The following is a 26,905-nucleotide window of genomic DNA, read 5'->3' as shown; positions in this document are numbered from 1 at the left end:
TGCACATATTTGTAGTTCAGAGGTTCAGACCAACATTTGTGTGATTTTTACTTTAGGTTTGGTCTTTTAGTGCAGATCAGTCAGATTCATTAACAGCTTAGAGTAAACTAAAACCCTTTCATAATGTTCAGGACTGAATGATCCTCACGTGCACGTGCGTCAGTCAGTCACAGTCACAGTGGTGTTTCTGCTGCACTGATGATTCACGTCACCTTCATGTAAAAAAAATAATAATGATCATTGAAATTAACAGAAGGTAAACCCTGCTGCTTCTATTCCTGATGTCCCTTTTACATAACGCCTGCACTGAATCTCTTCCCGTTGCCATGGCGACAACATCACGGCAGCCCAACGCTGATGTGCAGGAATGTCATATGTGTGGTGGTGATATGTGATAGTCTCTCTACCTCCCTCTCTCTCTCTCTATGTGTTTTCTGTTTGTGTCTCTCGCCCTCTCTGCAGCACTGCAGAGCTCTCGGTGCGACACAGGCAGAAAAACCAAAACGTCTTCACTGGCTGACTGACCTGACTGATACTGTGCATGTGTGTTTGTCTTCCTTATCTGCAGGAGAAACTGATGAAAAATAACCTCCAGGTCTTTCTGAGACATTTTACACTCAGAGGTGCTTTGTGTTTTCACATCTGATGTAGTTTAATAGTTTCCTGTGACGTTAATATTCTTTTTTACGATGTTTTCATCCCTGTTCATAAATGATGTCAAGAACTTTTTGACCGCCTGTTAATGTTGGTCCTCAGTATCTGTGTCCATTTGCACAACATAAATACAAAGAAAATCAAACCCTCGAGAAGAGAAAAGTCTTTAATTGCTGCTGGTTCTGACAAACTGCAGACCCTGAGACCCTTCACACAGATTTTAGTTTGCTCAGTTATTTATGGGGCCTGATACTCTGCACCAACCTCTGCAGCTCTGCCTGTGAGGTTAAACTCAGGGCAAAACGTCCCTGGCAACATGGACGCATACAAGTGCTCTCTTCGCCAAAAACAGGGATAAAACGATTCTCCTGCTGTTCCTCCAGCATCCCTCCATCCCGCATCCGTTCATCCCGCATCCATGCATCCCGCATCCGTTCATCCCGCATCCCTCCATCCTCCCTCCTGGTTGTATAATCTGTCGGTCGTTGCCGCAGTGGAGGAAACCCCTCTCTCCTTGTGTCTACGTCGCTCTCCCGCCTGTCCTTTTATGGTACGGGGATACCCGCCGTCACAACCGGAAGCTGCCCATGTTTGGGCAGCTACGAAGAGCGCGGCGGGGGGAATCCCTTTCCCCGGTGCCAGCCAATGAGAGCGGGCCAGGAGTTACCTAGGAGACGAAGAGTATAAAAGTAGCAGCAAGCGGAGGGAGCCCAGCATCTTCAGCATCAGCGAGCGGACTAGCGGAACACACCGAGAGCCCCGGTATCGGACTAATAACTGGATTTTTAACGGCGCTAGGGAATCCCCGAAAGCGACCCCAGAACCGCAGACCGGTGCAGCCACCTGACACAGTTTGATAAAAGTTCATTTGCACTCTTGCACACGCAAAACAGTTCACGCAACAGTTCACGCAATGCTTCTGGAGCGCGGAGACAGCTTCATGTCGGAGTTTGAGGACGCGTGCAGCGCCTGGGTGGACAGTGTGGGCTCGAGCCCCAGCGACGGATCGGAGTCTGACGTGGGCTCACCTTTCTGTCAAGGTGTGTGCTTAAATATTCGGTTTATTGATGATGGACTGTGTCTAACTGGAGCCAAACCTATTGGGCTCATGATAATTCATGATGCTGCAGCTGGTTTCCTGCAGCAGATGCATCCTCACATTGCACTGACTGGTTTTTGTGGAGGCTGCTGATCTGCCCACTGAGCACATATTATGCAATGACATTAACACCCCCTCCCTCTCTCTCTCTCTCTCTCTCTCTACAGTTTTCTCTCCTGGAACCGACGCCTCTGACTCAGATTTCTTCTCCGACTTCAGCGACTGCTCCTCGGACACGCTCTCGCCCTCCCTCGGGTACAGCGGCAGCTTCTTCGCCGAGCCGGAACCGTCTCCCGCGGGGCTAAGCAGCACCGCGGACGCCATCCTCAACATGATCACAGAGATCGTCGGGATCTGCACGGAGATGGAGCAGCAGGGCGACGCCGCCTCTATCCGAGAGTCATCCCCATCGTCTGCGGCACCTTCCACGGCCACCGCCTCCCCCTCGGCCCCGCTCATCGACGCACCTCCCTGCGTGGCTCCGGGCTCAGACATGAGCGTCCCGACCCCGGCTGCGGCTCATCAGCTGGCCCCCGCCACCATCTCACTCCCGGTGGTGGTGAAGAGCGAGTTTGTGACGTCCAGCTGCAGCAGCGGGTGTGGGCAATCTGCCATGACCGGGAACGATGCTCTGTTTCCAGCCGACTCCCTCCTGCCGCTGTCGGCTCTGGAGCAACAGGTGGATGTGGCGGATCTTATCGAGTCTCTGTTGAGCTCGGAGGCCGGCCCCGGTGAAGTGAAGCTGGGCTGTGAAGTGAAGCAGGAGCCCGTGTGCCTGGAGGACTGGTTAAAGAGCCTGCCGGCCGCTCCCGTTACCGGAGGAGATCCCGGCAGTTACGTCATCAGCAGGCCAGTAGTGAAGTCGGAGCTCGTGCAGAGCGGGAGCGACCTGCACTTCTCACCTGCGCCCCTCCCCTCCACCCTGGACGCTCATCTCCTGTCCTCGCTCCTGCAGGGCGCGTTCCCGATAGTCAACCTCAGCAACGTGCACGCAGCAGGAGCCCCCAAGCTCTCACGCGGGGGCCGGAGAGCTCCAGCCAAGACCGGCTTGAAGGCCAAGCCGTTCCCGTGCTCGGTGCAGGGCTGCGAGCGCCGCTTCTCGCGCTCGGACGAATTGAACCGGCACGTGCGCATCCACACGGGACAGAAGCCGTTCCAGTGCACCATCTGCTCGCGCAGCTTCAGCCGCAGCGACCACCTGACCACGCACACGCGCACGCACACCGGAGAAAAGCCCTTCTCCTGCGACGTGTGCGGCAAGAGGTTCGCGCGCAGCGACGAGAGGAAGAGGCACGGGCGCGTGCACGTCAAGCAGCAGCTACGCGCACAGATGATGGCCGCCTACTCCCTGGCCCTGAACGCGCCTGGCGTCTAAGCAGCGCGAGCTCCCGTAGATTTGGCCGGTGAGGCTGCCGAGGAGACACGTTCAACCGGAAAGCGTCAGTGACGTTTCCATGTGACGTCACCCTGAAGGCGATTTTAGCTGAAGCCCCGAAGAGCAAGTGAAAGTTGTTGAAGGGCGTTGAGAGGACTTTAGTCCAGGGGTCGGACCCTCTTCAGGTGCATGCGGACGTCACAGTCCGCTGCAGGAGGATTGTGGGAGAAAACTCTCAGCCGACCCGAGGGGAGGGCGGATGTAAAGACTTCCTGTCCAGGTGTGATCCTGGACCCGGTGGTTTACCCCCTCGTCGTCATGGTGCTCTGAACTTTACCAGGCTGTTTATTGAAACGCTTCTCGCTGTTGTGACGCTGAATGTTGTGACTGTAAAGGAGCAGTCCGTGTAAAATAGAAACTTCCTCTCTCCTACTTGTCTGCATGAGGCCGTGAACAGTGAAGAAATGTGGGTCACCATGTTGTGCTCTATTTTTATGTGAATCTGCTTTATATTTGACATCACTGTTTGTAAGATAACTCTATTTTTCTAGCTGCTCTGTCTACCTCTTCATGTCTGGTTTACACCCAGAGTCTGTATAGTTCCCAAAACATGTGCTGATGTCACTTTTCTATGAGATGATTGTAAATCTCCACCGATGCTCAATGGACTTTGGTAGTGTGTTTGTCGAGCTGCACTGATGCATTGTGGGAAGTGTGTCCAGGTGTACTCTGAGGAGCTCACCTGGCTCTGTGGGTTTCCTGATTCCTGGTTCTGCATGGAGGCTGCTGTCACTGTCAATAAACAAACAAACAAAGCCAGAAAGAGTCTGCTCTGATGATTCTTCATCACCTTCAACAGTCTGGACCATCATCATCATCACCAATGTCTCCATCATCATAAGCATAATCTTCATCACCATAAGCATCATCTTCATCATCATAAGCATCATCACCATCATCTTCATCAGCATCATCAACATAACTGGTCGTCACTGTCGACGTCATCATCACTCTTTTCATCATCATGAAAATCATTGTCACTATGATCTTCATCATCACTCATCTTCCTCATCCTGAACCTCAGGACGTCTTCATCACGGTCAATCATCATCATCAGGGAGCATCAGCTTCATCTTTCAAACAAAACATCTGTGTAACTTCCATTTGTGTCAGTACTGTCATCATCTGCACCTTTTGAAGCTGCATAATCATCATCATCATCATCAGTGATTTTCCTGTACTTCCTGTTCCATTCCTGAACAGGGCACTGTTGCCAGGCAACAAGTGGTGCCATTAGTTGTGGCACTTTAATAGCTGCCAGTGTTTCCATGGTAACGACAAGTTTTATTTATACAGGAAGGCGTACAAACTGTTCCAAGTCACTTTAACATCAGAGCACAACAGGCGGTTGTTTTATCGTTTCACTTTTCAACAGGAAGCTGTGGGCAGATGAAAACACATGTGGCCTGTAGTGAGACGGGCAGAGTGTGTGTCAGAAGAAACTACAGGGTGTGTGTTCATGCAAATGAAGCAGCAGCGTGAAAACTAATGGGTTTTATACTCTGTGAACACTGGAGGATGACACGTCAAGGTGTAATACATATATTACCTTTGTTAATGGGAGACATTTCACTGGTTGGACATGAACGCCATAAATCCCAGGCCTCTCCTGGTCTCTGCAGTCTCCTGTCGCCCTCCAGTGGTCAACAGTCAACACTACAACTTGACTTCAGCCAGGTAGGTTTTCCTTTTGTGTCTTTGTCAATAAATATATATTTTCTACACAGAATACACAGTCTGGAACCACTGTGACCATTTTCCATATTGCTCAATTCAACAGATGCAGTCATCTCACATTTGCTCCAGATCAGTGAGAAACAGTAAAGATCTGTCAAATAGCAACAGTAAAAGACAATATATGTAAAATGATCTGCCGAGCCAAGTTGTCCCTAAGTTAGACACACTTCTCTCTTTAAGAATTACTGTGTGGCCACAGAAGGATGGACAATAATTTCTTACACACATAAATGTTCCAGCTTTAATTGGAAAGAAGGAAGCTGTATGTACTGACACATGTCTATTTGAAGTTTATTGCTCACACACACAAATGCCCTTTTGTCCAACTGGCTCAGCTCATGACAGGCTGTTGTAGCATTAAATAGGTGGACCGGACTCATAGTAAAGACATGCAGTGAGATTTTGACTAGTCAAAAGTCAAATTCCTTCTTTAATGGACTTCGGTCTTAATTAAAAACATCTGGAATGTGACACATGTATGAGATATCTTAAATATCTTTTATCCAAAGCTAATATATTACTAGTCACAAGTCAGCTGTAGATATCTGCTATTAGAGTTCTGACTAGTCGAAAGGTCATTGCAGATATCTTTAATAACAAGTTGTTCTAGTCATCAATACGTTACACATATCTGTCATATTAACTAATGCTATAATATTAACAAATTATATTAACAAATGATAATAACTAATCATATTAACTAATGCTATTAACAAATAATATAATATTAACTGCTATAATAATATATCAACTAATAACTAATCATATTAACTAATGCTATAATATTAACTAATGATATAAACTAACGATTAAACTAATGATATAATATTAACTAATGATATAATAACTAATGATTAAACTAATGCTATAATATTAACTAATGCTATTAACTAATAATATTAACTAATTATTAACTAATGATAACTAATGCCATATTAACTAGTACTATAATATTTACTAATGATATTAACTAATGCTAATATTAACTAATAATATGAACTAATGCTATAATATTAACTAATGATATTAACTAATGCTATAACATTAACTAATGATATTAACTAATGCTATAATATTAACTAACAATATTAACTAATGTTATAATATTAACTAACAATATTAACTGTTATAATATTAACTAATGATATTAACTAATATTATTAACTAATGATATGAACTAATGCTATAACATTAACTAATGATATTAATGCTATAACATTAACTAATGATATTAACTAATGCTATAATATTAACTGATATTAACTAATGCTATAATATTAACTGATGATATTAACTAATGATATTAACTAATGCTATAACATTAACTAATGATATTAACTAATGCTATAATATTAACTGATGATATTAACTAATGCTATAATATTAACTAATGATATTAACTAACGATTAAACTAATGATATAATATTAACTAATGATATAATAACTAATGATTAAACTAATGCTATAATATTAACTGATATTAACTAATGCTATAATATTAACTGATGATATTAACTAATGCTATAACATTAACTAATGATATTAACTAATGCTATAACATTAACTAGTGATATTAACTAATGCTAATATTAACTAATAATATGAACTAATGCTATAATATTAACTAATGATATTAACTAATGCTATAACATTAACTAATGATATTAACTAATGCTATAATATTAACTAACAATATTAACTAATGTTATAATATTAACTAACAATATTAACTGTTATAATATTAACTAATGATATTAACTAATGTTATAAACTAATGATATGAACTAATGCTATAATATTAACTAATGATATGAACTAATGCTATAACATTAACTAATGATATTAATGCTATAACATTAACTAATGATATTAACTAATGCTATAATATTAACTGATATTAACTAATGCTATAATATTAACTAATGATATTAACTAATGCTATAACATTAACTAATGATATTAACTAATGCTATAATATTAACTAACAATATTAACTAATGTTATAATATTAACTAACAATATTAACTGTTATAATATTAACTAATGATATTAACTAATGTTATAAACTAATGATATGAACTAATGCTATAATATTAACTAATGATATGAACTAATGCTATAACATTAACTAATGATATTAATGCTATAACATTAACTAATGATATTAACTAATGCTATAATATTAACTGATATTAACTAATGCTATAATATTAACTGATGATATTAACTAATGCTATAACATTAACTAATGATATTAACTAATGCTATAACATTAACTAGTGATATTAACTAATGCTATAATATTAACTAATGATATTAACTAATGCTATAACATTAACTAATGATATTAACTAATGCTATAACATTAACTAGTGATATTAACTAATGCTATAATATTAGCTAATGATATTAACTAATGCTATAACATTAACTAATGATATTAACTAATGCTATAATATTAACTAATGATATTAACTAATGCTATAATATTAACTAATGATATTAGCTGATGTTATAATAAGAACTAATGATATTAACTAATGCTATAATATTAACTAATGATATTAACTAATGCTATAATATTAACTAATGATATTAACTAATGCTAATACCCTCAGCGGCTCCGCCGTCACTTCACATTGGGGATGACGCGTCACGCGGCTCTGACGTCAGCACCAGCTCGCCGTGGTCGCACGCCGTGACACCCGCGAAGGGCGGGGGCGCGCGGGGCGGCGGTTGGATCGCACGCACTTTCAGCCTGCAACGTTTCCCGCCGCTGCTGCACCTGCACGAGACCGATGTCGGACTGATTGATCCGCCGCTGCACGAGCGCGGGAAACTGGGAAACAAACCATGGCAACGGATTTTAACGCGAAGCTGCCCGAGTAACGCGCGGGCACGTCTGGGCTCGTACAGGTAACAGGTTAGTTATTTCCTGTTTATACCCTGACAGGCGGGTTAATGAACCACCTGTTCTTTCCTGTCTTCATCGATCTGCTGATTAGTTTCCTCTTAAACTGTCAAAACACAGTTTGTCACCGTCCCCAGGTGTTTTCCCTCAGGCAGCCACCCGAAAAATACTGATGTGGACTCAAAACAGGACTCAATAGGCCACATAACCAAAACAGAGTGAGGTTCTGTTTGTTGTCTATTAATTATATTATTCGTCTGATTTGGACTGTGAAGATCCCACCCCCTTTTAGACACAGACCAGGTTCCTGTTTTTAGTTGGTTTTATGTTTTTAGTAGCTTACAGAAACTCCTTCTTACCAAATGGTTTATTTAATAATCCATAAGTCGTTATTGTGGTTTCAGCTTATAAAGGCATTTCCTGTTTGTTTTTTTAATAATGAGCTGATCATCTTTGGGATTTGGACCTTAGGTCAGACGAAACAAGACAACCTGGGCCTTGGAAACTGTAAAAGGTGTTTGATACATAAACCAGTTAAGACGTATTTATTATCTATAGAAGCATCCTAAATCCATCTGTGGTTTGATTTTTCATCTCTATATGTTGTTGTGTTGAAAGGGTTTGGGTTCGATCCCATGCTGCTCTAGTCCACATGTTGTCTCTGAAAAGACCCTGAATCCTGTGTTGGCCCTGGTGTGTAAAAAGGCTTTGACTGTGCTATACACGTATTAGAGCAATAATAGTCCACAATAAAGAGTTTGTGAAGCTGGTGTCAGACAGGAACGAGATAAACTCAGCCTTAGACGAGGTAAAAATGCAAAGACAGAGGATCCACACCCCAGACGTGTCTTTCTTCCTGCTCATCCATCCATATTTAAAATTCCTCTGCATGGGGTGACCAGAGGGCAAAGGCAGTGGGGTGGAAGATGCATGCTTCACTTAGCCATTAGCCTCACACACACACACACACACACACACGTCCCAGTAACGTCAACAAGAGCTCCTGGCTTGTTGGACTGGACGTGTGTGAGATTCAAACATGTATCGGTCAGACTGGCCTTTAAACGTGAGGATGACTCAAACATCTTAACTGTTTTTAATCTGCAGATTTTGTTCTCATTAAATCTTTATCTCCAGGAAAATCAATTATGCAGCTCATACACACTGACCCAGTTTTCCCTCAGGTTCTTTAAGGCTGTGCACGTCAGCAGAGCGACTACATTCCAACTCTTCATGTCTTATTCTACTACCTGTCTCTTCTGCGACATTTCCATTGTTTCCCGCTGTGTTCCTGTTTTATCTTGCAGGTCTGCCGCTCCCAGGTGAATCATGTCTTCCTCCTCTTCTTCTTCCTCAGAGCTGCCCTACTTTTGTCCTCGCTGTGGGGACCGCTGTCGTTTCTCTTCTGTAGCTGAGCTCCGGGCTCACCTGATCAGCCGACACACCTACGAGACCCTGCTGGTGCTGTCGCAGGTAATTCATAAAACCCAATAATAATTCCTATAGGCCGCAGCTAATGATTATTTTCATTAGTGATGGATCTGCTGATCATTTTCTACATTTATAGTCTTAGTTTGAAAACCAGGGAGGCACTAACAGCTGTGATCAGGCTAACACCTGATGTGACAAATTGTTTATTTACCATTTCCACTGATATAAATGTTTGTTGTGTTTGTTTTTAACGCTGATGTGACTGGACCATAATCTGACCACACAGATAAACAACATTAACATTAGCTCACGTTTCAGGCTCGGGTGAGAAGCTCCAGACCGGGTGCTCTTCTCCCACTCCCCGGTCCAGCTGTATCCCAAACACAGAGCTGTTCTCTGGGCATGGAACCCCATAGCCTCCCCCTGCCACTGGCATGCCTGGATCTTGCCTCATCTTCTGCTTCTGTCCAGCTGCTCAGGGAAATGTTTGGCTCTTCAGATCGTTCACTTCCCTTTTCTGTGGGACATCCAGAGGACCCCTCCACTGCTCTGGCTATCACGGGTTCTCTGGAGCCTTTTCTTGGAAAGAAACTCACTGAGGTCCTGGAGTTTGGACTTTCAACGGGGATTGGGCTGGAACGTAAAATCAGCCGGACATTTGCAGAGGTGGAGGAGAGGGTGAACCGCCGCATGGGCCAGCTGAAGGTGGAGCTGCAAAGGCGAGAGGTGGAGCTAGAGCAGGAGAGGCGGGACAGGGAACAGTTGAGAAGTGAGAAACAGGAAGTGGAGGAGAGGGCGACATACCTGACCAGACAGGTGAGCGGAGCAGTGATAGTGGTCTGTCCCTGCTTATTAGACAGAACATTTAAATTACAGTGTTTTATTTTTATCCATCAGGTCTCGGCTGCCATGGAGATGATGGAGCGATTAAAGGGAGACCTGCAGGGAAAAGAGAAGGAGCTGAGTGAGCGACAACAGTCAGTATCTCCAGGCTTCTTTTCATTTGTCTCTTTCAAACTGCAGCATTTCTTTTCTTTATTCATATTTTTGCAACTACTCAGCCTAATGGGTGTGAATCCAGAACCTGGTTCAGCGTTCTCCCTACACAGGCTGTTTTTGGAAAGAGACGGGCCTCCCATTGCATAAAATACCATAGCTCATATTATACAGCACATCTGGATCACAGCTCATAATGTACTGAGCAGAGAAAAGCAACATGGTGCAACATGGATGAGGACACGTCATGTTTAGTCTGCCTCACTGGTCTCAGCTGAGGTTTCCTGTGCTGATTGATATAAGACGACAGTGAAGCAGCACAACCCTTGGGGGGTTTATAAGCATTTATAAGGTCAGACACCGTGTGATGTTTAGTTCAAAGCTCCATTAGGCCACGAGCACAATAACAACAGTAATTCTATTAGCACTGCAACTACCATTCAGTTGTTATTATTCAGTAGGTCAGTCTGGTTTGTCAGTCACTATCCCGTTTACAGCAGCTTCCAAAGTGATGACGTTTATTTATCTGAAAATCCAAATCCTTTGAGAATCAAGAGCCTGGCAGTTAATGTTGCTGGTAAAGTGAGAGCAGGAAATGACTCAAACAAAACTTCTTTTGCTTGAAATCACCTCAGATTCATCTTTTATATTGACACATTTTAAACTGTGGGTGTGTTTTGCAGAGAGGTGGTCGACATTGAGCGTTTTCTGAGGGAAACTGCAGCGAAAGAGGCTGAGGCCAAATCCAGACTGCAGGTGATCTGTTGTTGTCATTGTCTTTTAAGGGACCAAGTCTGGTTTCTCTGACCAACAGAGTCTGTTTTGGCTGCAGGTGTTTATCGAGACACTGTTGGAACGAGCTGATCGCGCAGAGAGGCAGTTACTGCTGCTCAGCTCGCACACGCAACACGATGACAAATACGCACACTCAGACGTGTACATTGACCCATACACACCCGTACCTGTCCGAGGAGGGCGCAGTCTGGACGGCAGCACCGACGACATCATTGCAAGCAAGATGCAGGAAACCATCGGCAACCGGGTGAGAGCCAAAATAAAAGCATATTATTTACAATAGTGTTTAATATGGAGTTTTGGTAAATGTGACGCCTACTCTTCTTCTTCTCCTCCCAGAGGAGTTACAGTGTTTCAGGCTCCTGCAAACTGGGAGAGCAGCTGTACAGCCACCATCACTACAGGTACCTGAACACATTAAACACACCTCAGATCTACAGTGCAGGGTCGTCTGCATGATGGTGCCATAACTACATAAAATTCATTTACAGAATTTATGAGGACACAGGTTTCATGGTTTTCAACTTCAGAGAGTCCTTGTTCCTTTGTGTATGTCTTTCTAATGTTTCCTGTCCGTCCCTCTTCCAGTGCTCTGACTGGACGTATGCGCACCTTGTCTCTGGGTTCAGGGGGGTGGGACTATGATGGAGGGTTGATCCACCTCCACCCCCAGCACTATTCTCCAGCCTGGTTTCGAATGGAGAGAAGAGGAGGAGAGAGAGTCTGGTTTGTTAAAAAAAAAACATGAAATATGTTTCTGCATGTGTTTGGGCTGTGGGAGGAGAAAACTCTCACTGACACAGGAACAACATGCAGAAAGGACCTGGGTCCTCCAAGATTTGAACCCAAAACCTTCTTGTTGTGAGGCAAAAATACTAATCACTGTCCCAGTCTACAAAAATATGAATACTTTTAAGAATAGGTTTTTCTCTGTGTTGTTATTGTCCTACCTGTGTGCTATGACATTTACCTTTCTGGCAGCGTTGGGGAGGAAGGATGGGGCAGAACATGGAGCAAAGGAAACCGCCGACACCACAGCACTGAGGAAGAAGAGGAGGAGGAGGAAGAGGAGCAAGTTTGGAGCAGCTCTGAGATGGGAAGGTTCATCTTCGCCAGGACACACACACCTGGTTCAGGTAAACTTTAGCTTGTCCTTGTTAATGCAACACTTCCTGTGGCTGTTTACACAATAAAAGCCATATAACCTATAACTATAACTATAACCTCCCTCCTCCCCGCAGATGCCTCCTTCTCCCCCCTTTCCACTCCCTCCCATCGTCATGGGGACAGGCAGCTGGGGGCGGAGACCTTAAGGCAGAGGGCGGGGCTTTTCTGCGTGTTTCCATATTTGGATGTGCGCTCGTTGTTGCATGCGGCTGAGGTCTGCTCTGATTGGCAGTTCGTTGCCAGGCATCCGGCGGTCTGGACACGCCTTCGGCTGGAGAATGCCAGAGTGTCGACCGAGGTAGAGGAGCTGTCATCTTCATCATGATTCGTGTTTCTGTAACCATCTTCATCAAAGCTGTTTCTAACGTCATCACCATTACAAAAAGTTTTAGAAGAACCTCACAAATATAGTTTCATACTTTGTAAAGTCTCAGTCATTTCCTAAAGCAGCTGCTCACTGTAGTTTTTAATCAAACAAACAGGAGGAAACATCCGTGCATTAGTTGAGGACTATTTTCAGTGGCGGATGAATCCACATTTGGTCTGTGGTGAGTCTTAGTAGCAGCAGGATGAAGGAACAGGTGAAGGCTGTGCACATGAGGCTTGTTTGTATAAAGCAAATAACAGAAAATACCCAAACTTAGAATCTGTCTTGTTCCTGGCATGTAGTTCCTGACCACTCTGTCTCAGTGGTGCACTCAAACTCAGTCAGTGGTTCTCAGCAACCTGAAGCCTCGAAGCAGACGAGCCGACGAGACGCCAGAGGATTATCGCAGGAGTACACGGTACTACACACACACACAGCTTTAGTGTGAGGACCAGCACTAAAATAATGTATTCCATAGCTCCTAACCTAAGCCTGAATCTGACCCGAACCTTAAAACAAAGGCTTCAGAACAGTTGTCTGGGGGGGTGAGAACTGGTCCAATGCAGAAATGTCCTCACAACTAAAACTGGTCCTCATAGAGACACTACTACATTCACACACAAATGCCTGCAACTGTCAGGGATTAACGCTTCACGCTCCAAAAAATGTAAAGCTTTCCTTGTCTTTCTTTAAGTAAAAAATGTTGCCATGGTAACAGCATCCCTGAGCCCAGCCGTCGTTTGATTGGTTAGAAGAGGAAGATAAAGAATCTGTATTAAAAAAAAGAATTTGAGTATTACTGAGGTGCATTGTGGGTACTGTAGTCCACCTGAGTGTGTGTGTGTGTGTGTGTGTGTGTGTGTGTGTGTGTGTGTGTGTGTGTGTGTGTGTGTTGTGTGTGTGTTGTGTCAGAGGCAGTGTGGAGCCTGGGGTGGAGGCTCTGCTGCGGTCAGCAGGGGGCAGTCTGTTCCACCTGTCTGTGTCTCAGTGTCCTCACATCCTCAGCGACAGGACGCTGTGGCTGGCCAGCTGCTACTGCAGGAACCTGCAGACGCTCACATACAGGTGAGCTGTTTACCTGTCTGACTGTACCGGTCTATTTATGTGACTGTCTCCTTTACTGTCTGCATACATGTCTGTTTATGTACTACGTCTCAAACAGTTCACCTGATCATTCACCTGTCGTTCACCTGACTCTTCTCCTGATCGTTCACTTGTCTGTACTTGCAGGAGTTCTTCAGATCCTCTAGGTCATGAGGTTCTCTGGGCCCTGGGTGCAGGGTGCAGGAACATCATCAGCCTGCAGGTGGCGCCAGATCAGCCCTGGTCAGTACACACACAGATAAACTCGTCCACGTTAGAGTTAAATGGCATCATCTCCTCTCAGTTTTTAAGCTCTTCATAGTTTGTATTTGGATTTCTGGTATTCTGAATTAAGTTTAAAAAAAAAAAAAAAAAGACTTGCTTCTGTTTTAGCCAACAGCCAACTCGATTTGGAAACCGCTGCCTGCAGACGATTGGACGATGCTGGCCCCATCTTCATTCCCTCGGTGTGGGCGGGGCTGGCTGTGGTACTCAGGGATTGGTTGATGTTGGTGAGTGACAGCTAAAATACATACAGTATTTTTGGGTTACTGAAAAGAAACATGCAGACAAAAGTACCTGCACAGGAGTAGCACATTGAAAGTGATTACCTGTGTGCATGTGTGTGTGTGTGTGTGTGTGTGTGTGTGTGTGCATGTGCGCACGTGCAGTTCGTAGCTGTGCTCACCTGCAGGTGTTGAAGTTGGAGTGTGTTACCGACCTCAGCCTGCAGGTGGCGACAGAGCTGTGTGCAGCTGGACTGAAGAGTCTTCAGACCCTGATCCTGACGCACACCCCTGTCAGTGGTCAGGCCATCCTGCACTTCTACAGTGAGACAGGCCAAGTCTTCCTCTGTACACACTAGTTTCTGATCGTTCTGACGTGCAGGTGAATAATAAAGTGTCTGTGTGTGCAGGTATGTGTGATGACATCAGCTCTATAGTGGTCGAGGTCTCTGTGTCAGATTATTTTGAAGAGCCGGACACTCAGGAAGCTCAACACCTGTTCGGAGAAATCCTCAGCACACTAAAGGTGAGTGTGTAGTTTATGGAGACGCTTCTGATGGAGCCAAGCTGGAAGGAGCATTTCAGTTCAGTCTGTGCACGGTCGCAGTTTACGAGCTCAACGGTGTTCGTTTTTTTCCTTCAGATTCTTCAGAAGCGGCCCGGACTGTGTGACGTCCTGCAGGTTAAAGCTGAAGGAGTCTGCTGACATCAATACACTCAAACCCACACGTTTGTCCTACACCTGACACACTTCTACCCTGCACCGCATTAGAAATTTAATCTGAGTCTGTCCTGCAGCCCACACCTGTGATATCTCCACCAGCCACGTACCTTCTAGTGTGACCTCTAAAAAAACGTGTGTGAAGGTTTACCATGTGATCAGCAATGCAGCTAATGTTAATCTTCATTTCCACACAATCAGCAGGAGCTGTATAGAATAATACAACTGATAAATCAAGTTATTTAGAAGCAGCTTGGCCCAAACAGCATGTTGGTCCTATAACATGTTTGATAATCAATGAAAATGTGAATCTGAATCAACATATTAACTGAATCGGCAAATAATCATGTTTAAGAAGCTGGAACTGCTGATTTGTTTTGCTTTAAAAAGTTATTAAACCATTTTTTAAAAATAGATACAGATGAATTTTTCAATCAACAAACCAATAAATTGACTGATCATTTCAGACTTTTCAGGATCACCAAAACACAGACCTTCCTCAGTCTGATCAGCACGGCACAATCCACCACAAAACTTTCTCAGGTTTCAGTCTGAAAACAGTTTAATCCTTAATCTAGAGCCCTCTAACTTTCTCTAACCTCTTCGCCCTCTAACAAACCTTTTAGGTGCAGCTTTAACAAGCTGAGCCTTTAAGCATTAGTGATATTTGTAATTGTAATAAAATCCTTATTGTACCTTTAAAAAGCCATAAGTCATAGAAAACCTTCAGTCTTACCTTAAATTTTAACAAACCCTTAGTGTTACCTTAGAAAGAAGCACAAGCAGTCACCTGTATGCACAGACATTTTTGCACAGGACACATCAATTCATGCACCAAAGACATCAATCAATAAATCAGTGGATCAGAGATGGAAAGATGAATCCATCATGTGTCTGTTTTTAGAGCCTCCTTTTGTTACATGTGACTGTCAATAAACCGTTTTCTCATCAGATTTTGGAGCCTTTGTCTTCAATGAGCCTCCAGCTGACTCACATAACAACAGACAGGGACAGAAAACACCAGCTCAGGTGAGAAATTAGGGTTTTAAGTTGGGAAGTGGATCATCAAGAAGACTAAGCAGGTCCTGTGAGGATTATTCAGTAATTATTAAAGTCTTTTTTAGTGATGGTTCCTAAGAACTGTTGGTACAGAGAACACTACAGACACCATGTTTTTGTAGTAATCTTGTCTCTTCCTGAGTAGGTGGACTACACGTGCATGTGTGTCTGACAGCTATTTGCCTTTTGGCTGCCTGATCCAAAGTTTGTGAGGCTCACAGATGTCACGTATGTGACGAGGTTCCTCTTGTGTGGTGAAACCTGCTGAGAAGTGCAAAGGTTGTCGTGAGGTATGTGTTTGTACGTCCTATACCTGTGGGTGTGTGCGAACAAGCGACCTTTGACTCCGACAGCATGTGATGGTCAGTGAGGCGGGTAAACAATGGGAGAGTCCGTGTCTTTGTGGTGTTGGTGTTGAGGTCGCCATGGTTTTCCTCAGACGCACAGTGCTGCTTCGCTTCCTGCTGCTGTCGGCCATGTCGGCTCTGCTCCTCTTCGTCAGCTCCTTCTGGCTGCGTGAGTATCAGTGAAGCTGCTCGGCCACGTTGGCTCCACTTCCTCTTCCTTACCAGAGGTGGAAAGTAGCTGAAGTACTGTACTGTGAAGGTACTTGTACTTGGGTATTTCCATTTTGTGTCACTTCTACTCTGCTACGTTTATCTTTAGTTTGCAGTTTGAGTTACTGTTCAGGTGTAAATGTCACAATGAAATCTGTATTTTTAAGACAAGCTTTTATTTTCTGATTACTGTTCAGTTATTTGTTCATGTGCAATAGTAGAAATATGCTAAAAGGTTTGGTTTTGACGTCATCTTCCTGATGACTTAAAAGGGTTTGTGAATTCCTAAAACCTGGCAACCTAAACACAGTTTGTATTAATAACTAATAGCTGAGAAAGACATTAGTGGATTATTACTGAATATGACTCGGTAAAGTTGAACAACTGCTCATTGTGTTTGGATGAACAGTTTAGCTTCTGTGTCTACAGCTCAGGGGGGAGTCCGAGGCTGTGGCACCGCCTGGCAGCCATGTTTAGGACTTTACCAACAAACGGTAGGACCAACACACACACCTTCACTAGTTTTGTTGACAGGACCCTAACTAACACATAAATAAACACAAGATGAGCAAAACTTTTTTCTGGGCCTCTCCCCAAACTGACTATGGGATGAGATATGAGACTATAACTGAACAAAAATGAGAAAAGTCATTTTTCAGTTTCAAGTCTGATTTTTTTCAGTTTTAATGTAAAAAGTTTCAGTTCTCGTTTTGTCCGTTCCCGTTCTGGCCCAAAGTCTCGCGGGACTGGTTTTACATTGACCAGTTCCTATTGACTGTTGTTGCACTTCCTCCTGCTGGCCAGCTGCTGTTCCCAGGGCTGCTGTGTGTCAGTCTGTAGACTCAATGTGACCCAGTTACCGTAATAACGTCTGTGTAAAACCTGTATTTCTGAGGAAACGGTACCTGAATCACCATAATAGCAGCCACAGGAAGCAGGTGTTGATTCTTCAGGGGCAGCTCCTGGATGGAGGTGACAGTCTGTGATCGTCTGCCTGTTTACAAGCCAAATGTTTCACCTGAGCTGATCCTGAACCAGCCCTGAGTAAGACTGACTGAGGCCTCTACATCCTGGACTGAGCTCTGCTCTTTCTCCTGTCTCTCCTCCTCTCTCTATTCTCTTCTTTCTCTTCTCTCTGCTCTTGGCTCTTTTTTTCTCTCTCCTCCCCCCTCCTCTCTCCTCTCTCCTCTCCTCTCCTCTCCTCTCCTCTCCTCTCCTCTCCTCTCCTCTCCTCTCTATTCTTCTCGCTCCCCTCCTCTCTTCTCTCTCCTCTTGGCTCTTTTTTTCTCTCTCCTCCCTCCTCCTCTCTTCTCTCTCCTTCTCTTCTTCTCTCTCCCCTCCTCTCTTCTCTCTCCTTTCTTTCTCTCTGCCCCTCTCTCCTCTTCTCTCTTCTTTTCACTCCTCTCCTCCCCTCTGTTCTATATGTTTGTCTCTTTCAGCCTGCACCTCCTTTGGGCCCTGAGGACTGGGTGGAGGCTGATGGAGGCCCGTCCCTCATCCAGGACTGTCCTGGTCAGTCGTTTCAGGCCTGGAGACTGTTGCTGTATTTGAAGTCCAGCCTGTCGGACGAGGATGACGTCCTGCTGGAGCCGTACCTGCAGAGCTGGGATCAGCTCCTCAGGTACAGACTGATGTGATTTTAGCACATAAACATGTGACTCACTGGTTATTGATCTGCAGCTTCTCTTATATTATCAGTAGAAAACAACAATAGCTGTTATAGAAATTATGGACCCCAGTTTTCCTTAGCATTTGTCAGTGTTTAATGTGTCAGGACTGATATTTTGGGATCATCTTCCCATGTGTCTCTGAGGCCAGCAGCCTGCTAGCTTAGCTTAACTTAGCTTAGCTTAGCTTAGCTGACAAGTTTCAGACAGGACAATGGAAATTAAACACAAATCAACAAAAGTAAAAGTCAGGAAACAATTTGCGAACACTCAGATAAACTGAGATTTTAAAACAATATATAGAAAAACTAAAATGTGCCAACAGAGACAATAAACAAATCACGTCTTTTGACAAAATTTGATGACTGGACGATGAGAAATGAGTTAGTCTGATTCTGTTTCTCAGTTTCATGGAGTCTCTTGGGACGATGGTCAGTTTATTTTCTCAGAAGGTGAAAGAAAAGGTCGTACTGATACGACAGCTGTCACTCAAACACAGCGCAGAGGCTCATGGGAGACTTGGTCCAGCTGACCTACTTGGACTGAAACACGGGGTGAGACGGTTTGTTGCAAACATTATAAAGGGATTTTAAAGGGTTATTTAGTCCTCATTTTCTCTTTGCCTATGTCTCAAGGCCTATCGCTCAGTTCGATCCATGGTAGAGGCGGAGCTAAAGCTTGGCGTGGTCAACTTCTCCCACCGTACAGATTCAGGCTGCAGGACGCTGCTGAGGCTTCATCGGTCTCTGCTGTGGCTGAAGCTGATGCTGGAGGGTTTGGCTGAAGGACCAGATGCAGTCGGACGATACAAAACACCTGGAGAGCTCAGCAGGTTATAACACCATTGGTGTCAGATAAGAGACTGTCACATGTTTATTATACATTGATTAGCTCCTGTATCTATAATATATGGCAGATTGTTCAAATTAAGCTATATACTGTTGACATATTTATGACACACTTTACTATGATGTATTTTTGAAGACGTGATTTTTTTCTGTCTCAGGAACGCCTATAAGGTGGCGCTGGCCCCCCACCACCCCTGGTTGCTCCGTCAGGCTGCAGAGTTGGTCTTTCTCGCGCTCCCGGACCGGCAGTTCTTTCTGCAGCTGGTGTGTGTTCAGAACCAACAAGAAGCTGAACCCATCCTGCGCGTCATCATCCACGCTCTGATGCTGGTGCACAGGAGAACCCAGAGAATACTGGCTGAACACGATATGCTGGAGCTTCCATGACCAACGGGCGTCAACACCCTGATGGTACGTGCTAACACAAACCACATCACACACTAAAACATGTTGGACTTTTCAACAGAAACTAGTTTATTGAGTTTACAACCATCATAGCAAGAAGTCAGGGTCAGCTAAAGCGCGCTTCTTTTTTGCTGCAGATGTGAAACTGAAACGTGCACTTTAAGGCACCGTATGTTGCATTCAGGGCCATGCTGGATGCAGAAATGATTGACATTCATTGAGCTACCAAAGCATTTATCAAAGAAATGAGGAATTGTTACAGTTTAAAATACTTAAAGCAACAGTAGAGTTCATCAAGGACTAATGTTTGTAAGACTGATATTTACATGAGTACTGAATAGCACGTAAAGTACGACAAGCTCTAAATATCTAGCTCTACCTCGTGATAATTTTGTAGTAACAGAATGTGTAAAAAGGTCTTAGATCAGAGTACATCACATGCTTAAATCAAAAAAAGTTTTAGGTCCTAATATAAAAACATTTTTTAAGGACTGTAATGATTATTTTCTGTATAATATAGCCAAATCTCCCAGGTTACATATTTAACTTTTTACGTGACTAAACCTATAAACAAGATTTTTAAAAAATTTCAATTAAACACAAAACTGCAGTTTTTCTCAATTGGCAACTTCTTTCATTTTCTGTTAAATTCATCAGTTTGATTTATTAACATATGTATAACATATGTCATTTGATTTTCAGCATCAAAACAAAAAATGTTTTTGTGTTAATGAAAGTTGTCATTGTTCTCACAGTTGTACAGGTACAGTCGGTTCTTGGGGCTGAAGAGCAGAGCAGTCGATAGGAGGTGTACTACAGGACGTGGATGGACTCGGGCACTGGTTTTTGTTTCCCTGGTGGCTCTTCATGTGTGTTTTCAGACAGTGGCTCTGAGTGAAGGCTTTGTCGCACAGAGTGCACTTGTATGGTCTCTCTCCGTTGTGGGTCCTCATGTGGACCGTCAGGTGTTCCTGACGGGAGCAAGCCTTCCCACAAATGGCACAAACAAACGTTTTGATGCCTAAGTGACACTTCACATGGTTTTTGAGGTGACTCTTGCGTTTAAAGAAGCGGCCGCACTGAGAGCAGCCGTATGGCGCCTCCCCAGTGTGGATTTGCATGTGCGCCTTCCTCTCACCGTTGGATATGAAGCCCTTGCTGCATATGACGCAGACGAATGGCCGCTCACCGCTGTGAATTTTCATGTGAGCCGTGAGTCCGCAGTTGTACACGAAGGTCTTGCAGCAGATGTGGCAGAGGTAGGGCCGTTCTCTGACTGTGTGGATCTTCTCATGTGACCTCAATGTGCCGAGGATTTTGAAACGCTTCCCACAAACCTCACAGCTGTAACGCCTCTCGCCTGAGTGGGTGGCCCTGTGGCGGGTTAAAGATCGCAGGTCGAAGACAGACTTACCACAGATGTGGCAGTGGTATTTGTCTCTTCCTGTGTGCACCTTTTGATGCGCTCTGAGCTGAGCCTTCATACCGAACGCTTTAGGGCAAATGTCACACTTGTGGGGTTTATCGGCCACGTGAACCCACCGGTGAATCCTCAAACTGGACATGTGAGCAAACGTTTTGTTGCACTCCTCGCATTTGAACGGCCTGTTTCCAGTGTGCAGAGTGATGTGGTTGTTGAGGCCGGTGACGGTGAAGAAAGCCTTGCCACAAAAGGAACAGTCGTGAGTTTTCTGGTAATTTCTAAGATGTGTCTGTAATTCCTCCACAGACTGGAACTGCTCGCCACATATGCCACAAACACATTGAGGCTCGTCCACGTGGCTCCAGGCGTGTTTGATCAGGCTGCCTAGGATCCTGTACCAGACTCCACAGACCTTACAGGGCGTCTTACTCCTCTCCTCACCAGAAGACCTAGGCCTGCGTTTCCTCTTCGATGACTGCTGCTCGAGATCTGGTTTCCAGTCATCGTCTCTGTCGCAAACCTTTCCAACATCTTTATCAGCAGCATCTTCATCCTCAGCTGATCAAATCACAAATAAAAAAACTGAATCAAACATTCATTGATTAACCAATTATTTATTGATCAATCAAAAATTAATCATTGATAAATCATTAAATCGCTATAAAGCAGACAAATGTTCATTGATAGTTTCTAAATCAATCAATGCTTTGTCAATAATTAATCGCTGATCTGATTTTGAGATTTATTAAATTTTCATGATTAATGAAATTCATTCATAAATGACAATGATTTGTCAATGATTCATCTAAAATTGATAAAATCACACAAATGATGTGATTAACTTTATCTAAAATTTCACCAGGTACTTGCTGATTAATCACCGATCATTTTTATCTTTTGATTAGGCTGCCTAGGATCCTGTATCACACTCCACAGACTCACCCATTTCTGGTTTCCAGTCCTCATCTCCATCACACACCTTTCCTCCATCTTTATCAGCAGCATCTTCATCCTCGGCCGAGTCCATTTCCACGTCCTGCTCTTGTGACCTGGACTCGGCCGTCAGAACTGGACTGCTGCCGAGCAGAAAGAAAAGTAAAGGATGCTGATTTTGCCTGCATGTCCGTATGTCCAGGTACAGGTTTCCATACCGGACCCAACCATTAGTCACATTAGACTGAACTAACAAAATTCTCTTAAATGAATTACTGAGTGTGTAAACACATCACTTCCACTGAGGGAAAGAAATTAGAGGGTCTGATAACCTGCATTTGTTTTAATTATCTAGTGATTCTCACACATTCAGAAAAGTTTTTTCTACTGTAATAATAAATAACTAGAAGACACGACCCTCTGATTCTTTTCTTTGGTGTCGAAGAGACGTGTGAAATTGAAATTACCTTGAATTGGGTCCAGTCTGATCCGTCTGTGTTAGGGAAGTGTTGGATTGAGAATCATCAGCAAGTCCTTCGTCTTCTTCATCCTCCTCCTCATCCTCCTCCTCTCCAGTCTGTAAGAATTTGTTCATGGTTTGACAAAAATGACAAGTCTATTTATTTATTTTCTAATATGTGTCTCATTGAGACATGCTATATTGTGAGACCTTTGACTTCATGAGGACCAGTTTTTATTTTCCATCTATTTTACCTTTTGTTGTAAAAGAATTTTGATTTGCCTTTGACTTTAAAAGATCTTATATGAACAAATTTGACCTGTACAAATGATTTGACTTTTCATTATATATATTTCTACATGAAGTACTATAGTAGTACATACCTTCAGTCTGATGTAGAGGAAGGTCTTGTCACCCCCGAAGGATCTCCCGATCCTGTTGATCTCCTCTGGTGTCACAGTCTTTACTTTGAGCCTCCGGAGCTTCCTGCTTCTGTCGGCCTTGAACATGTTAAAAGGTTTATTGTCTCCAGCGAGCTGAGGGAAGGTAGACCTCAGCAGTTCCAGGAAGTCTGCCTCCTGTAGACCACGTGGACACTTTAGAACCTTTGCCGTGGATCTGTGTGACACTGAACGACAGAAACCCAGAGCTCCAGATTAATCAACTCTGTTACACCATGTGGAACAAATCTACAAAAATATTTAGTGGGAGTTTTGTCTTACCATTCTTTGAGACCACTTCAGACTCAGAATCTTCCAGGATGCAGATCTTTAACAAGTGGTGAGTTGGTTCTTCACCAAGACGGGGTCTTCCCCGCCTCCTCTTGTCAGTCTCAACTCCGACAGATGAAAACCTGAACAATGATTGGCAGAGCATTAAATACTGGACCACTGAGTCCTTTAAATGTGTAAACGTCCTGTCATCTCTCTCGGTTTCTTTCTCTGTACCTTGTGCACGTTTCACTTGGATCGTTTATGGCAGAGCTGGATGCAGGATCGGTGGGGACATCATCGTGTCTCTGTGGCTGATGGTCTTCGTTGCTGGTCTGGGGCTCCTCTCCAGCCTGTAAAAATAGCGTTCCACCTTATTCTTTAAAAAAAACAGACAATCTTTGTTTTTAAATCTCCTGATCTCAAACTGAAGAAAAAGGCCCAGTCTCATAATTACTGTTCTGACAAAACACTAAAAACAGTAACAGGGAAAAGTGTCGCATCAAAAACAAATAATTTTCTGCTGCAGGTTCCAATTTGTTTTCAAAAGAGATGATTTCATTGTAATTTGGTGCTATACCATTAATGAACTGAATTTTAAAAGGTAAAGACATGGAGGCAACAACGAGCCTCACTAGTGATTTGAAACTACCTTCAGTCGGATGTAGAGGCTGAGGTTTCTTGCTCCGGAGGACCTGATGCTCCTGCTGATCTCCTCTGGCGTCAGTGTCTTCACTTTCAGAAGCTGGAGCCTCCTGCTTCTGTCGGTCGTGAAGATGTCAAAAGGTTTATCAGAACCCAGCTGAGGGAAGAAGGACCTGAGCTGGTTCAGGAAATCTGCCTCCTGTAGTCCTCGAGGACACTGCAGCTCCTGCAGCTGGTACTTCTTTAAGACTGAAACAGGAGAATCCATCAAGATGTTTAAGAAACGACTCTCAGAAGAAAAACAAAAAACTACCACAGGCTTCACAGGTTTCACCAACAGACACAAACGCACAACCTGACGAATCATTATCCATTAGTCTGAGTTTTTCACCCTGATGTGTCTAATGAAATATCAGAAATCAGCGAGAAATAAAAATAAATACATTTGCGTCCAAACTAAATAATAATCCTCTTTCATTTGATTAACTCATCAGGGATGAAAACCAGTAACATCGAACAAAAGCTCATTTCCATCGACTGATCGATCAGCTCTGCTTCAAACTTACTGCTATTGTTGAGGACGTCAATGTGAGAGTCCTCCAGGATGCGGATCCTGAAGTCTAGATGGTCCAGTGGAGGTCTGCCGATCTTTCTCCTGTCAGACTGAACTCTGGGTAAAAACGACCTGTGGGTGAAGATACCAGATCTGATTTTTCCGGTTTTAACTAGTGACACTAAACATATCACAGAGTATTTTGTTGGTGTTTATCACACACGGCAAAAAGTTTGAACCCCCACCTTATCGTGGTGGAGGGGTTTGAGTGCCCGTATGATCCTAGGAGCTATGTTGTCCGGGGCTACCCTGGCAGGGTCTCCTGAGGCAAACTTAGTCTGGTCCTAGGTGACGGACCAGACTAAAAGCGTTTCATTGACCTCTTACGAAACGAAAATCGAGGACCGTGATGTCACCTGGCATGGCGAAGCCGGAGGCTCACCCTGGAGCCAGGCCTGGGGTTGGGGCCCGTTGGCGAGCTCCTGGTGGCTGGGTCTCCCCCTATGGGGCCCAACCGGGCAAAGCCCGAAAGAGCGACGTGGGGCTGCCCTTCTATGGACCCACCACCCGCAGGAGGATCCATAAGGGGCCGGTGCCTAGTGGATCGGGCAGTGGTCGAGGACAGGGACCTCAGTGACCCGATCCCTGGATGCTGAAACTGGCTCTAGGGACATGGAATGTCACCTCACTGGGGGGGGGGGGGGGGCCTGGGCTTATGTGGGAGGTCGAGCGATACCGACTAGAGATAGTCGGGCTCACCTCCACGCCTGGGTTCTGGAAGTCCTACCAAGCTTGGTTGGCTTGTGGGACTCCCAAAGCAGCTACCCGAGTTTTTACTGCCGCCACTGCCTGGGCTGCAGCACACTTGGCCCGGCGGTGACTGTGACATATATTTAGAATATATGTGAAGTACTAAGATGTATCACCTTGATGGTATTTGATAATCAGGATCCTTCAGGTCTTCTTGTTCCTTTCTGGAGCTAATTTCAGGTTGCACCAACGACAACTCATCTTCATCTCCATCCTGGTCACCATCATCACCATCATCGTCGTCGTCAAACCACAGGAGGCCCAGACTCCCAGTGTCCTCCACAGCTGGGCAGAGACTCACATTTAGACCTCTAGTACTCATGGTTAAGTTACAGTACAGGTCACAGGTCATAGGTCATAGGTCACAGAGCAAGGACCTAAACCAGGTTCTGGATTCTCTCACCTGCCTGCTGCTGCTGCTGCTGCTGCTGCTGCTGCTGAGGCAGAACCACCCCCCCATGGCTGTCTGGACTTGAGACCAGGCCTTTGAAAGGAAAGTCAGAATAAAATCAGTTTGTTTTCTATCAGCAGATGAGATTATGCAGTTTAGAACATCTGCTACAGATTTTTGAACACAAATACCTCTGCTGAGGGCAGCACAAATAAAAATCAAACTTTATGACCCCACAAATCTCACAGCCGGTCCTGGTCCTCCCACTAAACCTCTGCAGGTTTCAGGAAAAAACTGGTCTCAGTAGCCACAACTAGCACTTTGAGCCTAAACTGGACCCTGGAGACTACTTCCTGTGTTTATTTACTATTTAATATGAGACAGAAACCACTAGTCTTTCATGTGGCTGAAGACCTGGACTCCAGGATCTCCAAAACTGGACTACATTTTGAATCGATTGATAACATCTGCACATAGCAATAAAACGGTAAGATATCACTTGTGTGTGCGTGTGTGCGTGCGCGCCAACAGGTCCACCCTGAAACAAAGGACACGTGTTTTCAGAGGAGGACCAGAAAAGACGCGTCCAAAGCCTTAAACCACCCTGGACTTTAGAAACTGTCCGTTCGGCAGAAAAACACGTAAAACCCGTTGGATTTTAAACGAAGCTCGACAAGTCAAAACACGTTTGTGAGTCGAGCTTCCAGAGCAAAGGAGCCATGGACCTGCTTAGAAATCTGGATTAACTAACGACCTTTACTGATTGTGTGTTGGCCGAATTGTTCGTCACGTCGTTTGAAACCGTGTTAGCGTTTAATTTACGGATTTTAAATCTGCAGATTTATCAGGGACCAGAGAAGATTTAAAAATAGCCGTTTTTAAAGCGAGATCCGGTGAGTCCATCTGAAGACAGCATGTGGGTTTAGTAACGTGACTTTATTGTTTACCGACCTCTTCTCTCCAGTTTGACCTGCGGCTGCAGCAGAACCTCCAGCTGCCTCCTCTGCCGAGCGATCTCCTTCCTGAAGCCCGACGCCTCCTCCTCGTACCCGGCCATGGTTCTCTCCACCACCGCCAAGATCTCCTGGGCGGCCGTGGTGAGTTTCTCGGTAACGATCCCTCTCAGGATCTCCGCCTTGGACATGTTACCGAGACTGTCGAGCCCCTCGGAGCCGCCGGGGTTCCTCTTCATCCAGTAGAACATGGTTCGGGCTTTGCTGCTTTGGGCGGACGATGTTGTTCCAGATGTTGATGCAGCCACAAAAGTGTCCGACCGGAAACAAAAACCGTGGCTATGTGGCGGATATAGTTCCCAACGGAAGCCACCGAAGAAAATAAGAGTTTTTAAAATCTTTGTTTTGGATGGATGTTTGTTTTAAAAAGTCTCTAGTCCCCCACAGAGATTATAAATCTCACAGTCCAAATGTACAGTTTTATTTCAGAGCTGGGCCCAGTCCTTAAACGTCATTGATCCCCGAAGGAAAATATCAGGTGTGTGAAAATGCTGAAGGCAGCTGCAGTAACAGTGCCTGTAGTCCGTC

The 26,905-nt window shown here is 44.3% G+C and overlaps 4 protein-coding genes across 9 annotated transcripts; 3 read left to right on the top strand and 1 right to left on the bottom strand.

The window, feature by feature from the left end:
- The first annotated feature begins 1,400 nt into the window (after positions 1 to 1,400).
- Positions 1,401 to 3,128, top strand: LOC113139644 (early growth response protein 1-like). Its single transcript, XM_026322974.1, has 2 exons — positions 1,401 to 1,694; positions 1,921 to 3,128. Exons 1-2 carry the CDS (start codon positions 1,568 to 1,570, stop codon positions 3,126 to 3,128), a joined length of 1,335 nt encoding a protein of 444 aa, XP_026178759.1. The 5' UTR covers positions 1,401 to 1,567.
- A 4,483-nt stretch (positions 3,129 to 7,611) lies between these two features.
- On the top strand, positions 7,612 to 17,715 carry LOC113139219 (F-box only protein 41-like). Of its 5 annotated transcripts, none has more exons than XM_026322309.1 (18): positions 7,612 to 7,842; positions 9,195 to 9,310; positions 9,587 to 10,084; positions 10,166 to 10,245; positions 10,948 to 11,020; positions 11,097 to 11,306; positions 11,399 to 11,463; positions 11,648 to 11,785; positions 12,041 to 12,195; positions 12,301 to 12,524; positions 12,896 to 13,011; positions 13,506 to 13,658; positions 13,824 to 13,919; positions 14,070 to 14,188; positions 14,348 to 14,506; positions 14,593 to 14,708; positions 14,826 to 16,568; positions 16,949 to 17,715. In XM_026322309.1, exons 3-17 carry the CDS (start codon positions 9,671 to 9,673, stop codon positions 14,886 to 14,888), a joined length of 2,181 nt encoding a protein of 726 aa, XP_026178094.1. In that variant the 5' UTR covers positions 7,612 to 7,842; positions 9,195 to 9,310; positions 9,587 to 9,670; the 3' UTR covers positions 14,889 to 16,568; positions 16,949 to 17,715. The 5 variants fall into 5 exon arrangements, with proteins under 5 accessions (XP_026178094.1, XP_026178077.1, XP_026178086.1 ...); XM_026322292.1 differs by having other exon boundaries at positions 9,145 to 9,310; XM_026322301.1 differs by having other exon boundaries at positions 7,612 to 7,849.
- LOC113140397 (ceramide-1-phosphate transfer protein-like) lies at positions 16,629 to 22,211 on the top strand. The gene is made up of 6 exons (XM_026324152.2): positions 16,629 to 17,013; positions 17,959 to 18,140; positions 18,593 to 18,740; positions 18,822 to 19,018; positions 19,193 to 19,445; positions 21,169 to 22,211. The coding sequence occupies exons 1-5, from the start codon at positions 16,921 to 16,923 to the stop codon at positions 19,419 to 19,421; spliced, it is 849 nt and encodes a 282-aa protein (XP_026179937.1). The 5' UTR covers positions 16,629 to 16,920; the 3' UTR covers positions 19,422 to 19,445; positions 21,169 to 22,211.
- Positions 19,485 to 26,841, bottom strand: LOC113139065 (zinc finger protein 250-like). 2 transcript variants are annotated; one of them, XM_026322029.2, is made up of 11 exons: positions 26,316 to 26,841; positions 25,377 to 25,457; positions 25,090 to 25,258; positions 24,177 to 24,295; positions 23,618 to 23,859; positions 23,203 to 23,318; positions 22,978 to 23,108; positions 22,639 to 22,883; positions 22,263 to 22,372; positions 21,805 to 21,935; positions 19,485 to 21,420 (listed from the first exon to the last, which is right to left on the bottom strand). In XM_026322029.2, the coding sequence occupies exons 1-11, from the start codon at positions 26,566 to 26,568 to the stop codon at positions 20,189 to 20,191; spliced, it is 2,829 nt and encodes a 942-aa protein (XP_026177814.1). In that variant the 5' UTR covers positions 26,569 to 26,841; the 3' UTR covers positions 19,485 to 20,188. The 2 variants fall into 2 exon arrangements, with proteins under 2 accessions (XP_026177814.1, XP_026177806.1); XM_026322021.2 differs by having other exon boundaries at positions 21,805 to 21,938; positions 26,316 to 26,834.
- Between the last annotated feature and the right edge of the window lie 64 nt (positions 26,842 to 26,905).

The sequence above is a fragment of the Mastacembelus armatus genome, chromosome 18 (assembly GCF_900324485.2).
Source record: "Mastacembelus armatus chromosome 18, fMasArm1.2, whole genome shotgun sequence".
In the NCBI taxonomy this organism is placed as follows: Eukaryota; Metazoa; Chordata; class Actinopteri; order Synbranchiformes; family Mastacembelidae; genus Mastacembelus; species Mastacembelus armatus.
Note: the sequence above shows the minus strand (reverse complement) of the source record. Positions and strands in the feature narration are given on the sequence as shown.

Coding starts and splice junctions, on each gene's coding strand:
- LOC113139644 (XM_026322974.1), top strand. CDS start 1,568: ATGCTTCTGGAGCGCGGAGACAGCTTCATGTCGGAGTTTGAGGACGCG. Junction 1,695..1,920: donor GGGCTCACCTTTCTGTCAAG/GTGTGTGCTTAA, acceptor CTCTCTCTACAG/TTTTCTCTCCTGGAACCGAC.
- LOC113139219 (XM_026322292.1), top strand. CDS start 9,167: ATGTCTTCCTCCTCTTCTTCTTCCTCAGAGCTGCCCTACTTTTGTCCT. Junction 11,307..11,398: donor AGGAAACCATCGGCAACCGG/GTGAGAGCCAAA, acceptor TTCTCCTCCCAG/AGGAGTTACAGTGTTTCAGG. Junction 13,659..13,823: donor CTGCAGACGCTCACATACAG/GTGAGCTGTTTA, acceptor CTGTACTTGCAG/GAGTTCTTCAGATCCTCTAG.
- LOC113140397 (XM_026324152.2), top strand. CDS start 16,921: ATGAACAGTTTAGCTTCTGTGTCTACAGCTCAGGGGGGAGTCCGAGGC. Junction 17,014..17,958: donor TAGGACTTTACCAACAAACG/GTAGGACCAACA, acceptor TGTCTCTTTCAG/CCTGCACCTCCTTTGGGCCC. Junction 18,741..18,821: donor TACTTGGACTGAAACACGGG/GTGAGACGGTTT, acceptor CTATGTCTCAAG/GCCTATCGCTCAGTTCGATC.
- LOC113139065 (XM_026322021.2), bottom strand. CDS start 26,568: ATGTTCTACTGGATGAAGAGGAACCCCGGCGGCTCCGAGGGGCTCGAC. Junction 23,319..23,617: donor GCCTCTACATCCGACTGAAG/GTAGTTTCAAAT, acceptor CTATTTTTACAG/GCTGGAGAGGAGCCCCAGAC. Junction 23,109..23,202: donor CCAAGTGAAACGTGCACAAG/GTACAGAGAAAG, acceptor ATCATTGTTCAG/GTTTTCATCTGTCGGAGTTG.